The sequence below is a fragment of the Perissodus microlepis genome, chromosome 1, assembly GCF_051167445.1.
Source record: "Perissodus microlepis isolate ML-2025 ecotype Zambia chromosome 1, ASM5116744v1, whole genome shotgun sequence".
NCBI lineage: Eukaryota > Metazoa > Chordata > Actinopteri > Cichliformes > Cichlidae > Perissodus > Perissodus microlepis.
This window is the reverse complement of record NC_140461.1, coordinates 9,653,161-9,670,527: the sequence shown is the minus strand read 5'-3', so window position 1 is coordinate 9,670,527 and position 17,367 is coordinate 9,653,161. Positions and strand designations below refer to the sequence as shown.

The 17,367-nt window shown below is 40.3% G+C and overlaps 1 protein-coding gene across 3 annotated transcripts in view; it reads right to left on the bottom strand.

Annotated features, from left to right (window-relative positions):
• The window catches only part of fto (FTO alpha-ketoglutarate dependent dioxygenase), a 113,723-nt gene that overhangs the window by 71,128 nt on the left and 25,228 nt on the right, over window positions 1–17,367 (bottom strand). For all 3 annotated transcript variants that reach the window (XM_084929303.1, XM_084929311.1, XM_084929322.1), the window contains exons 5-7: window positions 14,604–14,683; window positions 12,752–12,895; window positions 6,530–6,649 (exon numbers count right to left, since the gene is read on the bottom strand). In XM_084929303.1, coding sequence (XP_084785429.1) covers window positions 6,530–6,649; window positions 12,752–12,895; window positions 14,604–14,683 — 344 coding nt within the window. The remainder of the gene's footprint in view (window positions 1–6,529; window positions 6,650–12,751; window positions 12,896–14,603; window positions 14,684–17,367) is intronic.

The window sequence follows — 17,367 nt, the reverse complement described above, 5'->3', positions numbered from 1 at the left end:
GGGCCGAGGATGAAGAGAGGAAGAGGAGGGGGTGGCTATGAGTAGAAGGAGAGAAATCAAACCAAATCCATACAGAGGTAAGTAAATGAATAAGAAAGTAAATAAATAAGTAAATAAATAAATGTGGGGATTGAGGGAGCTGCTAAGCGGATAAGGCAGATCAGTCTCTGTAAAGTGCTCATTTGTTTTCTAAGAAGACGAGACAAGCCGCCTTCAGAGCCCACTGATACAGTAAAAACACTGTCAACACCACAATTCACAGACAAACAAAATAAATTATCCAAACTGCTGTCAATAAAACTCTCCATCCCCGCATTGTAAAGATGGGGCGTGCACAATACTGTTGCTGACAGTCAACGGTACAATGACCAAAAAAAAAAAAGCCATTGTTTCATGTGCAGCTTCCACATTGTCACGTACAAGTCCTTGTAATAAATTCCAATTTTAGTCATCCACATTCCTGAAGCAAGTTTACTCAGGTCAGCTTTATGAAGGAAAAGGCAACACCTCTTCCCACCTCAAGAAGACTACAATGAGCTACCTATATCCTATTTTGGGGAAATAATTACGCATATAAATGAGGACTCATAATCAGTTTAAACTGGAATTCATCAAACAGTGAGCTGCATTCAGGTTTGGTTCGCTGTCACACACTAATATGTTGTGAAACACTATGAACTTTGACAACAAGATTGCAGCTCCATGCAGACATTTTACCACACCTGTGTGTTTGCCACTTTTATTCTTCTACATAACATTAAAAATATCTGAATATTGCATTAAATAATAGCAACTTTGAAATATATTCAGGAATAAAAAATAAAAAACTGTAGCAATAGTCGCCATTTCGGATATCACCACAAAGCTTTTTTAAAACTTTTCTAAATGGACACCGGCGTATTGTTAAGTATGTGTGTATATCAATGTCTGTCCTAGTGTTTTTTGTCCTTCAGTGTCTGTGTTCATGTATATAAATGCGAGTGTATGAGCCTAGCAAAAGACTGACAAGGTTAAACCTGTTCAAAGCTCTTTTTTTCCCCGCTTCGGCTTACAGCGATGCTGCAGCGAGATTCTGTCATAGACAAACCTCTGTGGGATTCCATTCAATACTACTGTACATCTTTAGGTACAAAGCTGCGGGCTGCATTGGCTCCAGGTAACATAAACGCTCCCTTCAAGCCACCGCGTATCTGCCCATGAAAATTCTCTAAAGGGGTTTAAGCATTTACGCAGAAACACTATCAGGCACTGCCGAAAATTCAGCTTACCCTGTTGAATAGGGACTTCAAAGAGAATTGCAAAATACCTTTCCACCGCTACATTTCTCCCCACTCTTTTTCCTCACTCTCTCCATGTGTGTCTTCCTGCTTCTTTTCATTTTATATTTCCAAACACAAGCTGCTGCATGATGTAAAATGTATTATCAGCCATATATTTCCTCTTTAAATGAATAATAACAATAATCTCTGAGTAATTTCTTTTTTATACAGCTCCATTTTAAATAGGGCAAAGCAAGCAAGCTTATATACAGCTGCAGGTAAACAACGCCAAGCAATTATGAACGTGTGGATTAGGCCTCTACTCTATGTTGTGCGATAAGGAGAAACAGCTGCTACTATCCAGGTAACAGCACATATTGACTGTCAATGAAGGATAAACTACTGTGCAGCTGCACATTTACTTCCTTCGCACACACTGCGGCCACACTGCACCCCCCACACACACAGACACGCGGACAGAAACATACAAATAAATCTGAAGCCATACACGCAGACACACATTTCGCACACGCTCTATCTGTGCGTAAGAACCGCACAGAATTGAATATAATAAAAGTATAAGCCTATTTACGTAGTGTGGAGCTTTAAATGCAAAACAATATGATGCATAAACCCAGTGTGATTTAATGTAAGAGATAATAAATGGCTTCATAATGAGCAATAAAAATGGTCTTTAAGCAGTTTACTGCTTAGTTCACACTTATAATTAATCTGGGTTCCATGTGTGCATATAAAGTGGATATAAAACTCTGCCTAACTGTGCAAGTTAAGCGGCAAGCAAAAGAGAAAAATTACTGCTGGTAAACATCTGCAACGTGATTCAGCTTTAGCCCCTAGCTTTTTAAAATATACTGCCTTTTTCTCTCACCTGGACCAACACGGCAAGCTCTCCAAATAATGCATTACAAAAAATTGCTCCCTAAAATTATTTACAGCGTAACGCACAACAGAAACCATAACATTTATAATGTTTTACAAAGCCATCAAATAAGTGGAGAGGGGATTAATTGCCCCGGGCCGACCTTAAAATAATTATTTTGAGCGGTGCAACTCTAAACTCCAATGAAATTGATACACTTTGATAATTAGATTCTTGGCACTGACCCGCTGAAGTCAATAAAGGTTATTAAGGCCAATTGCTGTCTAAACGCATTACGGGCAGAGTAAACTGTCCGTCGGAGGCCCCTGCTACTTCAGCGCCAATATGATAATCCATTCTCCGTCCTGGGGGTTTCTTCCCTAGCGCCTGTGTCTCCACTCTGCCATACAAAACCAGATTGGATTCGCTTAACCTTTCCAGGACTTTGATCAAATGAGCTCACACAGCAATAACATTTACATTGACCCCTCCACTCTTGCTCCCCCCGCACGCACACACACTACCAGCAGTTTTTTTTTTCTACCTCCCCCTCTCCCGCATCCCTCATTCTCCAACCCCTCCTCAGCACGTTTGCTCAATAACCTAATCAGCTACTGATGGCGACCAGGCCAGGTTCTGTATGATTGCAGTGCAGCCCTCCTCGGCTGCCCAGATTGTTTCCAAAGACTGCTATTACAGTGAGGGGAGAAAAAGAAATGGTCGCCAAGCGCATCTCAGCTCATAAGCATACACATGCATGCAAAAGCCAGCCTCCATTATAAATCAAAGAAAGCAAATTTTGTGACACAGGGAGGGAAAAAAAGAGAGTATATATATATATGCACGTACTGTATGTGTGTGACCAAACCATTGAAAAACAGGGACTGACAGGCTGGGTGAACGGTGCAGAGGAAGACATGGCCCCGATACCACTTCCTGTTTTGTACATCTTGAAGTATACAAATGTATTCAACTGAATGGATCCCGTTTATTATGAAAGCAGATTAATTTCCTTGATATGTGTTGAAAAGATTTCCATCTACAAGGCTCGTTCTTCTGTCAAATGAGGGAGAAAGTGTGAGAAAGAGAGAAATACAGCAAGGTAGCGGGAGCGAGAGAGAACAAGAGAAAGAAAGAAAGGGAGAGAGAGAGAAAAAAGACGGAGTGCATTGAAATCTCTTTGCATCCGGTGGCTTTTGAAGTTGTGAGATGAGCAGCCACAGAAGTCAGGAAAGTGACAAATTAGGGAAAAAGCTGTACTGTGCAAGCAGAGCTGCTAAATCAATTAAAGTCATGCCGAGTGCATACATTAACATCAATGGCTCACACATACACGCAAACACACACACACACACACACACACACACACACGCACACAGGACAGGGAAAAAAGATATGCTCGTGGGCTCGCTGTCGCTTCTCCCCCACAGTGAAAAGAGAAAAGATAAAAAATACCACACCGGTATTTAAAATATTCTGCATAAAGCCAAGACTCTCTGTCTATTGTCACTCAGATGGAAGCTATTCATTGTTGCTAGTTTAAGGAAATGTCACTATTGTATGATAGCCATGATAGCAGAGTCCTGGGGGAACACAAGGCTGCGAGCCAGGTCTAAACGGACTTCGGCACCCTGGATCACAGGGGAATGTAAAACCTTTAAGTTAATGCCCTTCTTCCATGCTGCCGAAACAACCTTTTACCTTACGTACAGCCACACCTTCCAACATACACACATAATATAGTTTTGCCGTTCATTCACATAGCCATGCTAGAAGAGGCGGATTCTTTGTTTCTATCAAGGAACCACGTGAATTCATGAGGCACCAAAAAGAGTGGACTTGTTTTGTTTCGGGTCTTTATTTATTTATTTATGTATTTTATCAGAATGTCATTCAAATGGAAGGATGAGCATTTGCATGACAACAGGCTGAGGAGCAGAGAGGGAGCCCCAGGGAGAGACAGTATCCATAAACAGGAGCTAGTCACCCCATATTGCAATATTCTTCATACAGACTAACAAACACATACATAGCCCAGCGCATCCCACGACAGTGTGTGCTAAATATGACAATAAAGAGGGGAAGGCTGGCTGTTTGTATTGCTGTTTTAGCAGGATAAAACAATGCGCTGCTTTATTGCTCAGCACAGTGTATAAAACAACACAGTGTCATTTTATAAACCCTATTTAAAGAGACATATATTTGCTATTCTAAAACACCCATGGTAATATCAAATTTGACAAAAATAATCCTGTATTAATATATACTCTGCAGGCAAGAGAAAAATCTAAGTAAATACATGGTAAACAGCGTCTGCACACAGTAGGTCACTTGTATTTCACTAAATTATACTATGCTGTCAATTGCCAGCTTCAAAGTGTAAAATATATGCAATAAAGAAATGTGAGGGGAACCCACATAATTTAAATAACTCTAAGTAATTTAGAGAAATGTGTTTTAATCTAATGGCAGAAAAGCCACAGCTTTCAAAACCACCGAAAGGAAAATCTATAAGTCACATCTATAAAGTGCTTTTCATCAGCATATCAGAGGTCGATGCATGTATGTAAATATTGCTGGCAAGAGCAATAATGTTGTCTTTCATCACAATAGTGAATCATTACCTTTATGCATTCACTAGTGTATTATTTTTTGCACGGGTTCAATATGCATTCCTGCAGAAGACATACTTGCTTTTGTGTGATGTGACACTGTGATTAATTCAATTTGGTGCCAAAGAATTTAATCTGTAAAATTAATGTTCTAATAAACTCGTGTTAATGTAATTTGTGATATTTAAAATACCCATGCATTTATTGTTACACGTGTATTATTACCTTATTTTAATTATTGCATTTTGTTGATTTAGCTTTATATATTTTTCTAAAAACAACTGGTTTACTTTTTTTTTCCCCGCATTGCATAAAATCTGACATTAAGTTCCAACGACATGGCGGAAATCCATATTTGGTCACACATATTTTTTTCTAAAATGCATAGTGGACATGGTTCACTTGCCCATTAGAGAGACATAGAGACACAGGAACAGAGAGGGAGAAAGACCTCACATTTCACTGATGCCCTTTTCTAAACACAGGTCCAAATCACACACTTCATCTGGGCACGGAGGTAAAGCTCTAGATGAGTTTAGCCCCTGTCTACTAACACCCCCACCCACCCTCTGCCAGGCTGTTCAACTGTGTGAGAGAGAGGAGGAAAGAGAGACTATGACTAGAGCTGAGCAGCAGCGGCACTGTTCTCCTCCAGCTCCAGTCTTTATCCCCGCCTGAGCATTAGATGTGATTACTGCTCAGCGCTCGACACTGACAGAGACAGAGAGCTCCCAGAGACAGCAGGAGTGGGTGAGAGACATAAAGAGACAGAGAGCGAGGGAGAGCACAGAGGAAAAGAGGAGCACAGCTCTCTCGTTCCCTGCGATGCTGCTACAGTGATACAAGAGTGCCCCCTGCTGCTTCTGGTGTCTGGGTGTTAAACACACACACACATATACATACATGTGCACGCACTCTTTGAAATCCAGCTATGAGAGTGGGACTGCATAGAACTTGTGGGGGTATACCAAAAGCGAGACCAAGCATATGACTGTGTGGCTTTCCGCGCTGTGTGTCTACAGTGTGAGTATGTCTGCGGCACACAGAGAATTTACAGAACAGAGCTGTGACTAAGGTGACTTAATTATGAGTCTGACATTACTAAGTGATTCCTTTACAGTGGTGTCTAACTAATAGCTACGCACCCACGTTCCGCTCCCATAAAAATTCTGTGAGGCTACGATTAAACACTTGACACATCCTTAATAGTGTGGCATGGTAAGAAGATAGACAATATACCATGTAATTTTAAACACACCCTCTCTGGTGAGGGGTATTATTGGACAGCAGATCACTTGTGTAGTTTGTGTAAGAAGCACAAGTAGAGGCGTGTTGAGCATTTAGTTGAAAGACTTATTTTTGTGTGACAGCCTTACTACACTAGCAAAGAAACTCCTCATATTTTGGATAAATGCTCTCATTTTTATTTGTATTCCTATATTTTGAGGGTATTACCTATAAAGCAATAGTAGTAGTGTTTTAATATACATTATAACATATTTTTAATATAAGGGAAATACTTAAACTAAACCTACTAACTGTTTTCATCTATGTCCCAGAAAAGAAATATCATGAGTGTAAAACCTAGAAAGCTAAACTCACACAAAAAGATTTTATGGTAAACAGCCTACAAACTTAAATTGAGATAGATTTTATATAACCATCAAAGTCTTAGTAAGTAATCTGTGTGACAATGAGTTGATGCCAAATGCAGTAAAAGTCGGGAAACCAGAAAGCAAAGCTGTCATGTGACTAGCAGTGTGTCCGAGCAGTCTCACCATGGTCTCCATGAGCTTCCAGTCCTTCTCCAGCTGCTCCATCGGTCTGGTCCACCAGCTGCAGAACCGAGCATAACGCTGGCCCTGAAACCAGTACTGCCGCAGCCACTCAAACTCCACCTTCACACACAAATACACGTAAAACAAAAAACGTTGTTCAGAGAGACAACTTTCATCTGATATTTACATAGTGAAAAGAACAGGGAAAGGAATGCATATATAATCTAAGTACATCTCTAAGTAGAACACTGACTTTTCTGTTTAGATACATTTACTTGTCAGAGTGTGAAATTATATGAATGCTTTTACAAATACAAAAAAAAATTCTTAGTCCCTTGTAAGAAAATAAATTGGACATGATTTTGCACTGGAAGAAAATGACACATTCCCTTGAAATCATACTTGCTAATTCCATCTTTGAATTGTTGCACATTCTGTTTGTCACGAAATAGTTTCAAAGCACATTCACTCATTTTTGACACGTAGATAAATAAACATCCTACCACAAATAGTACAAACATTGGTCATGTCTTTAAGTACAATCACACCCTCAAAACAATTTAGACACAAACAAGCCTACTGTATGTCTGCTCACACACCCACACACCCACACACACACCTTCCATTGAGCACACCTGAAAACTCCGCCCTCTCCTTCCTTTCCTCATTCTCTTCCCTCCATCCCCTCCTCTCCTGCTCCGTCTGGAGATGACAGTCTTTACTGCCAAGCCGCTCCCCTCTCCTCCGCTGGGAGTGTTTTTGTTTCCTGCTCTTTTGAAGTGCTGATTTAATCCTCGCACGGATGCTTCACGTAGCCAGGTGTAGCCTTTCTATTTCCAAGTGTGTCTTTCCGTGTTTGTGTGTTCGTACCTGAACTGTATGCGCATCAATGCATTTGTGCCCTTGCAAGTATCTGTCTGCATAAATGCGTGAGCGTCTTTGTTAATGCGTATACAATCGCCAACGTAAATGTGAATGTCAAAGATTGCCCCAACTGCCACCAACGTAAATGTGAGACGCTGAGCTTCCCTCCCCCAAAACATTCTACAAAGCATCATCCACTGAAAACAATGCAAGCTCCATTTCATGTTGACGTAGACAACTGTACAACACAAAACGTAGTTTCATACAATGGAAACGCATATAAAATAGCACGACGAGAGCCATTGTTCCTTTTCTGAAAAGTAGTTTGTTTATTGTTCTTCTAACAGAGCATTAGGCAAGCAGAGCTCGTTTACAGCTATGAACAGTCACCGAAACAAGTTTAAAACACATTTATTCCAGCGGAGCGCTCCCATGAAATAAAACTATAATTTGGGTGATCCAAAATTGTCATCCAACTTTGACAAATTACGTTCATATATATAACTACGCTGCACTGACTAAAAAGTCACGGAGACCCGTCTTCAGTTTGAGTTTTATTTTGAGCAACATCCACTGTAACTTTCTCTCTAGCACAAAAGTTTGAACAGGCCTGCAACTGAGCAAAAGACTGTCAGAAAATATGGCATAAAGTTTTGTCTCAAAGTATATTTGCAATTAGAATCAAGAAGTATGAATTATACTTGTACTGCATTGTTAAACCTGCAAGTGTATCACAGGCAAAAGCAAGTATAGATTCAGCAAGAACTTCCCTGTCCTGTCTTCACACCTCACAGTGTTGGAATCCATATAACTTCCACAATCCAACATTTATAGTAACTTTATATAAGGATTTACAGCTGTCGTGAAAAAGGAACGTTGATTATCTTCAATCTTTAGTTCTAATTTTTCACTCTTGAAACTCTTAGATTTTCCCATCTTTGAGTGCAGCAATTCAACAAACACTTTAAATTACGAAGCTTCGTAAGAGTCATGTGACCAAGAGTCACATGACTCTTACATTAAACTAACTTTATTAGCAGTAGCAGCATTAACATGGATTCTAAAGGATGTTTCACTAAACTGAGTTTGTTTTTACAACAACAAAAAAAAATTAATAGTTTTGAACTCAAATTAAGTTCCCAATATCCTGAACTCTTCTAATAAGAGCCACTGAAAAGTTTGAACACTGAACTTAAAACATCCTGCAATTGGTGACATTTTTTAGTGGTTACTGCTCTGCAAAATGAGGCAAGACATCTTCCATACAGTCGCCCAAAAACAAAGGGCGAAAATTATTTACACAAACAACTTGAGAGGATTCTGTCCTGGAAAAAGGCTCTGATCACAGTGGGGATGACATGCAAGGACTGGGGCATGTCAGGGAGAATACACAGCCAGTGGCACTGCTCAGCAGCCTCTCAGTCACTCCATACAACCCACCCTTCAAAGAAATGTCATCCTTTATGGTCCCTTCAACACAATCCAAATCCACTCCCCTTCGATCACTACAGCTCAAACACACAACAAAGCCACACGAGCCGATATCGGACGTCCTTTTCACACAGTCTGTCCATCCTTCTATCCCTCTGATTGTCTGCCTGTCCTTTAGTGAGAAGAAACCAACCTGTGTCTCCACTTTGAGCTGACATGGCAGCCAGTCCCCCGCTGCGCAGGCCAGTGGAAGCCACAAAGCACGCCATCTAAAGCTACTGAGGAGTGCTGGCTATGTGGCATTTGGAGGCTAGCTACCCAGCTGAGAGTTACCAAGTAGGGAACTATGACTAAATGCCACCTATTCAGGTAGACAGATCGAAAGTGTGTGCGAAAGAGAGAGTGGTTGTTAGGCCTAGTTTTTCTATGAGATGGCGTGGGGGAGTGAGAGGGGAGTTAGTGACTCCCCTGAGGCAGTCGCTGTCATCTGTCCAGGTGATGGACACACCAACTACACATTAGCTGCACATTAGTTGACCGGCCTCCCACCATGGCAACTCTGGAGTTAAAGCCAAGTAGCCCCTTTTTCCCCCCGATTTAATGAGGTACATTTTTTTTTCCACACCTTCACGGTAGTCCCTGAGCAGGTCTAATCAATTTCTGGGCTGGGCCCTGAGGTGAGAACTGATGAGAGTGTGATCGATCCCACTCTGCCGTCCTCTGTTTACCTTTCCTGATCTCCTCACATATAAGCCTGGTTACCGGTGAGCAACTAGGAACGCAATTTACACTCATCACACATTTGCCAGAGTAGTCGCACACAATCTAGGTTATAACGGACAGATTGCCATATATGTTTTACTTTCACCCTACAGGTAGAAAAAAAAAAACCTTAGGAATGGTCAGGTTTTCTAAAATGACTACTCATAAATTATAGAGGCTTTTTCTCATAACATTCTATCTTCAAAATAGTGTTTGTCACTTTTTTCCTCTCAGACTAAAGATAAAAGAAATAGTCATCTTCAAAACCTAAAATCTGTTCATGTTAATCGTCTGGTCGCAGCATTTTTGTACAACTTGAAGGCCTGAAAGAGACGATTTGTCCAACCTGGTAAATCGTAATACACTTGATCATAGAAATTCAGTTTGAAACCTTTGTAAATTTTCAGTTAAGTACGGGGCTTAAATTAACAAACGATTCTTTTAATTGACATTTTACACACTGTCCCAAATTTTTTGAAAGCAGGGTTTTAAACGAATACATGATATACTCAAAAAATAAAACAAAAGCTAAAGCCTAAATCATGGCATTGCAAAATTCAGAAATGGTCAAAAATGTTGCCTTTTATGGATAGATTTATTTTATCAATGTAGTATTTTTTTAATAAAACCAAAGCACAGAGAAACCCATTAAATCAACCAATACGATGAATAATTAGAAACAATGTTAACAAGCAGTAATGCAAGTAAAAATAACAGCAGGGATAAAAAGTACAAACCACAATAAACTGATCTGTTACAAAAAAATGATTTGAGTACTTATTAATAAGATTACTTTGACATTCTCATTGTAAGCCCTTTTAAGAAAGGTGTTTCAAAGTAAAGCCAACACTGAAGCAGCCTGTGGAGACATTTTGGCCATGAAAACAGAACATCAGAAGGTCACACACAACTACTTCCGTACAGTTCACTTTCTGCCAAAGCTTGTGGGAACCTCCCCACCCCCCATCAATATTTACTGTGGGGGGAATAGCATCATTAGAGGGGGTCCCTCAGGGCACTCTGTCACACACCCACCTGGGAAGTGACACAGTGGCTTTAAATGAGACAAGACATTTGCGTCTGGGATTAGCATTTCAAAGCCAAACCTGCACATGGGGAAGGTGCGGTGATGCTGTGTTAGCCTACCTCCGCCACCTAAAACAGGAGGTGAGATTAAAAGGAGACAGTGAGAGGGACCAAACACACAGGTGGGAAATTTTTCTTTATTTCCATCTCTGTCTCCATTCAATTTTTACTTCAATTAGCTATCCCGACTGACCCCCAAATGCTGACAGCGATGGCAGATGCTCTACTTCATCTTCGTCAAACCGGGCCCACACCCTGTGACAAATGTCAACCTCCACCTCCTTGCACCACATTGCACAATATCCCTGGAATGTCAGCCAGTGCTAGCTTGCTGTTTAGCACTTTTTAAGGAAAGGCCCATAAGGCACAGCTCAGGTCAGGCTGCCTGCGTGTCTCAGGCTTGTTCACTCCTCAGTCGCCCATGTCAAACACGACCTGCGCAATATGCACCCACCAAGAGCCAAACTGGGCCGCGATCATAAATAACTCCACCAACAATACATCATTTAAGTGGGTGTTCTGCTCTCGTGGGCAACTCCAAACAAATGGCCACATCGATCATTGAGAATGCCAGGTAGGGTAGGCTTGAGCCCCCGAGAGTACCCCTCCTTACTTAAATACTCACACACACACCTGCTCTTTTATAAATAGTGCGCTGTTTTCCTGAATAAACCAATGTTTAGTAATCCTGTGCCACAAGCAAGAAACTAGCAGTTGCTAACTCAACTAGCACAGCAGTTCTCCCAAACCAGACAGCGCTATTGTTTGGCTCTGCTGAATAATTAATATTGTCTACAACCTTTAAACAACCTTACGTCAGACTCATCTGTCATGGTATCCTGCTAAGGGGTCTGGGTGCTAGTGTCAGCTTGGATGTGAACTTTGGGCCAAAGGGTGTAAAGAGGGAGACGTGAAGTGATATATTAACTGCTGGCCTGCAGCAAGTGAACACAGTATGCTGGTGGCTCTGCAGACAGCCACTCGTGTTCCTCTTTTTTGACCTCCCTCTATCCCTCCATATCCCAAGCCAGCATCACTCATTGTTCTGTATAAAAAGGGGTTAAGGAGTGGAGAGGGGCCTGACTCCATCTTTTAGAAAAACATATGGAGAGGCTATTGCTGTACGATCCATCACAGGCCGGGACAAATGAAAACAACCTGGATTTCATATTGCAACCATTTCCCTGAGCAGAGACAACAAGGTACGTAGAAGGTGGTAAGCTGGCAAGCGTCCATCCTGCCATGTACAGATGTTTAACCTGCTATCAGATTACTTCCAGTATGGTACACAAGTCTCATAATGCAGATAAAATAGAATCAACCAGAATCCACCAGGATTAAAATGTTTAAAAAAGGTTTAAAGCACACGATTTTCCTCTTTGTCATATTTGCTTTTCATTTCAGATTTTAAGAGTTTTTGTTGTCATGTTTTTGACATCATTTGGCTCATTGGGAGACTGACATGGAAAGATATAACGCACTGATACCGTAAAGTTACGTAGGGTGATTGTCCCATCAAAGAACACAAGGTCAACCAAAGGGCTTCAGTAAATGTATGTTCACCAGACTCTATCCACAGGTGCACAAGTCTATACAATGCAAAAGCAAAATAAATAAATAAACAAACTGTTATTAATCATGAATAATGGTTTCATTGTATTTCCACAATACTTTCCGTGATACTGTCTTGAAAATTCCTGTCATATTTGCAGATGGTTCTTAATTGTTTTTTTGTGACCAGATGGAACAATTCATATTGTGCTAGGAGGGCCATGAACTCTTAAAAAAAGTAAAGGAATAGTCTTTAAAACTTAAGACTGGAATCCTATTGTCTAAACTCTTGGCAAATATTCACATTAAGTAGTCTCAGAAGGCCCTAAAAGTGAAGTCAGATTTATAAAACTGATTCAGATGTGGTGCATACAGCTCATCTACACTAGCTTAACAATGCTATTAAAACTACATGTAAAAAACGCAAATAAAATCGAAGAATGGTCCAATGTGCATAACACACATATCACAGACACACGTGTACATACATATGCACATTCATGTGAACACACACCACCATCTCCCCACCTCATTGTGAATCTCCTCACAGTCCTGTAGCGTTGCCGGCAGCAGAGCCACAAGCCTATGGGATCCTGTGTCGGGGTCAGTGTGCAGGTTGGACAGGGCCTCCTGGCAACGTGACTGGATGTAGGTCAGGGTTCCACTGGAACACTGATCGGAACAACACAGACTGTGTTACAAACAGAGCGTAAATGCAGCGCTTGTGAGAAATTCAATACATTTAACCTAGGTGCATGCCTAGAAAATATGCATATACTGGTCAAACTACCCAACTAATAAGCTGTCTACTTGCTAATATTAAAACCACAGACAGAACAGGTAAACTATTTGCAATGTTCTGTTCTGTTGGGAAAATTCATAAGGACACTGCTTCTAAATGAAGCACCTACAGAGAGTTGCAGAACAAGTACACATCCCAATGCCAAGGGCATTTTCTAATGGCATGCAGCCTCCCCCAGCTTGACAATTTGCCCTAGCTGGATTGCTCAACAGCTTGAGAAACATCAGTAAGAACCCAAGGCATTGGTATGACCTAAAAACTGATCACATCCTAATACAAGTAAGTCCATGGGCTTCGCTGGAACATGCACATTCCATGACCCCAACCTATAAAACCCAAAGGATATCCTATGGGCATCCTGGGCCAAGGAAAACCTGTTTCCTAGATGTTGGTTCTCTAATGGGCAATAGGTGCTTTGACAGCACGAGTAGGACCTACACAATGTCAGGCAGGTGGTTTAACATGCTAACATACTAGCCTAACGTCTCTGTGGAATCAGAGGAAATTAACATTATTTTATGTATGTTCACCACCCCACCTCATCCTGCACGACTGCATCACTATTTGCAGAAGAATTTCTGTTTAAAAAGGCTTTGGCTGGACTGTAAGTAGTTCTTGTGAATTTCTCTTTAATGTTAATTTCTGCACATGTAGACAGATTTGAAACAGACAGTAAGAGATTTGTTATTTTTGCCACAGTTTTAATCACAGTTAATCGCCTTGCTATCACAAACAGATTGCATGTAACGTGAACCCATTCACTCGCAAAGTGATGACAGACTGATAGCAGACAGAGTATTGCCAATTTATCAGTCATGACACACAAAAGTTGCCTGGAAGATGGTAACTTATTGCAAGCAATCACAGACCTGATCCCTGTCTTTGAAGCAACCATTTAAATGGCAAAAAACACCTGCAAGTTCACTGAATACTGTAACTATAATTCCTATCACGCCACATTCACCGTTTTCACTACTGTGGCTGTAACAGAAGGTTGCTGGCTGTTTCAAAGACGGTGTTGCACCGAAGACCATTTGCTTTCAAAGTAAATTTGATCTACTTGAAATGTTGTAATTGCAGTAAACAATCTGTGTTTTCTGTTTTGCCTTCTACTTTTCCAAGTTTCCACACCAATCAGGACTGCAGCAAACAACAACGAATTGCATAAAGGTTTTTGGTGCAGCATTGCATCTTTGAGACCAATTTCAACTAGTAACTACTAGCAACCACTCACTAACCAGCCAGGGAATGCACATTTTTCCTTAGCAGTCTGATAATTTTTTTTTAAAACATTTTGTAGTATGTTTGGATATATTGCAGTGGCTTTACTTACATCGTCATACCCTGCAGAGAAAGACCATTCGTTTTTCTGTTTTATTTCTCAGTAAAAGGGTCGTAAGAGGACAACAAAGTTCTTCAGCATACAATGTTGAATATTATTTACTTATTAACTTTTTACAGAGTCTTTCAATAAAACAGCATAGCAGCATTCCTTATTAATTCCAAAGGAGGCTGTCGGTAGACCATACAGCATTTTACGAAGCGATTCAGAGTTTAATCTGTTCTCTGACTTCTCACCTCAGCCACTCTGTGTGTGGAGCTGAAGCGTGCCGTGTCTCCAGCTAGGACACAGTGCTGGTGGGTACTGTTCAGGTCATCTGGTAAATACAGTTAAGAGAAAACTATCAAAACACACAGTTATCAAAAGAGCAGCGAAGAGTAAACAAGAGCTCACACCGGAACTGAATTTTCATCCCATACTGATGTTGTGTTTTTTAATAATTAAAATAAAGAATAGAAAGGAGCATAAAAGGAAAAGATTATGACAGAAAACACAGGAAAGAAGGAGAGTTAGAAACATGACAACTACATCATCTTATACTCTCAGACAGATTGCGCTTGGTCCAGTACCGACGAATCAAATAGAGTGAGCAGCATTGTAGTATAATTTTAATTACCAAACAAAACCAGATCGAGCTCAATCTGTCAAGATGGAAGAGCCATACCAACAAACATTTGTCCAATATCACACAAGCTTTACAAAGAGGCCTTACTGCTGTTTCTTGTGTATCCCTCCATGTGTTTCTTTGTGTGTATAGATGTTTCTCAGCTCTGCCATTATTTGCCTCATAACAATAATTAATTTAGCCATGACAGAGCTGTCATTCACAGCACATGTGCATATTTACACCCGCCTTGAGCAAGAGTACACCGGCTAATGCCTGTGATTTGAAAGTCAAACAGCCAAATGCTTTGGGAGGAAGATATTATTGTTTGGTGGGAGAAAAAAAAAGATGGTGACAAACAAAACAACTTGCCGGTGTTTTCTTCACCCTGATGAGATTGTGAAGGATTAGGTCTCTGGGCAGAATTACTCTGCGTCTTTAAAACTGTTTATATCCAATAACAAATTATCTCCATCAATCTGCTCTTTTCTTGGCGCGTCTGATGCGTCAGTGGGATCAGGAGGGAGTAGAGGCAAACTCAATAACTGTAATAAATATTTATCTTTCTTTCAACCCCTGTGCCTGCTGCCACTTGTCCTCCTTTTCCAGGAAGCAGGCTTTTAAATATATTGGGTCAAGTCTTTTCTCCAGTCCCCCTGTGCATTGGGAGCTGGAAATCAGATTATTGAACAGGCCCGGTGTCAAGACTTGCATTGTTCTTTTTTAACCACTGAAATTCCATTTGGGTGGAAATGATGGTGATTCAATTTGCCTCCAGCAGCTCAGACATTAGCAGTTCAAAAGGGCCAGCCGCCGACAAATGGTGCTGAAAATACATTACGGTGTCTGTGGTTATACACCATTGTAGTTTTCTTTTAATACCACAAAACTACTTATCATACGGTGTATGTCACCAAAACACTGGTACAATATATCTTAACACTTGGTTTAACACTGGCCACTCTGCCTGTGTGTACACGAGTGTGCTTGACATGGTGAGGTGAAACATCCAGTTTTTTATTCGTACATGTGTCGGTTGCCACCCAAAAAAATCATGAAAAACTTAAGATTCTGTGACAAAATATAGAGTTTGTGTGTGTGTTGCATGTCTTACAAGACTTGTTTGTCTCGCGATTGGTTTAGTTTTAGGATTTTAGTATGTAAAAATAATGTTGTGCAGGAAAACTTCTATGAGTATTTTAGGACACAAAATTGTGTACTGTATATAAAACAAATCTTTTCTATTGAAGAACGAAATAATTTTAAGTTTGTTTGGGGTTTTTTCTCCATATGGCTGTGTTTGTGCATTGTGCCAAGCATTTAAATCAGGTAGGCCGACAAAGCCACAGACTGCCGAGGACTCTGTGAGCTGCTATCGTCGTGCAGCAGTTGGCCTCTCAAGGGCGTACTCACCAAGTGGAGCATAAATCCCCACTGATCCGCGACAGTCAAGTCCCATTAGAATGGTCTGCACAACAGCCCATCACTCTATTATCATAGCTGGCCTGAAACTGACTGTTCTATTGTAAATCTTATCCAGCTAAAAGAGGTCGGCTTCAAGCCCTGTCAGACTGAATATTAGGTACAGACATCGTTGCTCTCAGATGAAAACATAGCATCTTCAAAGAGTCAATGTCAGGAATTCATTAAAACCTTCCTATTGCTTACTTTTTAGTGGTCCATTTGAAAAGACTGACGATGTTCTAAAATTACATTGATACAGTAGACAGGTAATCTGATTCAACTTTAAACTGGAAAATCAGACACATGTGGTACATATGTGCGTGCAGCTATAGAAAACACCTTTCTATTATCAAGGTAGTGGCAAACAGTAACTACACTTTACCACTGAATAACTAGTTTATAAAACACCTGTTTTAGAAACAGTTGTTTTATAAAGATGTGAAGGGGCAGATAGAGTAAAAACTAGATTTTTATTTTATTTATATAAAAGCAATCCACAACAGTTGTCATCACCCTTAGAGCAAGTATTTGTGAAAGTGAGAAGAAAAAAACTCCCTTTTAATAGGAAGAAAACTCAGACTCAGGGAGGAATGCCATCTGCCTTGACCAGTTTGGAGAAAATATTTTACAGTGCTTTTTCTTTTTCCTTTTTTACCCCCACTATAGAATTGTGAAATTGGAGGCCTAAAGGCTTACGAACAACAATATTATTATCAAAGCACGCTGTTTTAAAAAAAACAACAACATAAAAGTAAGAGCTGCTTTACTTCGTTTGTAATTAGTTGTAAATCTGATTTGTGACATATGTGCAGTACATAAGTAAGTTATTTATACCACCTTGTTCTGCGGGTGTAGGGAGATGGTAATCTTTCAATTAAAAAACAAAAAAATTTTTCCAGACATTTGGTGAAGTATTAAAAAAAATATAGAAA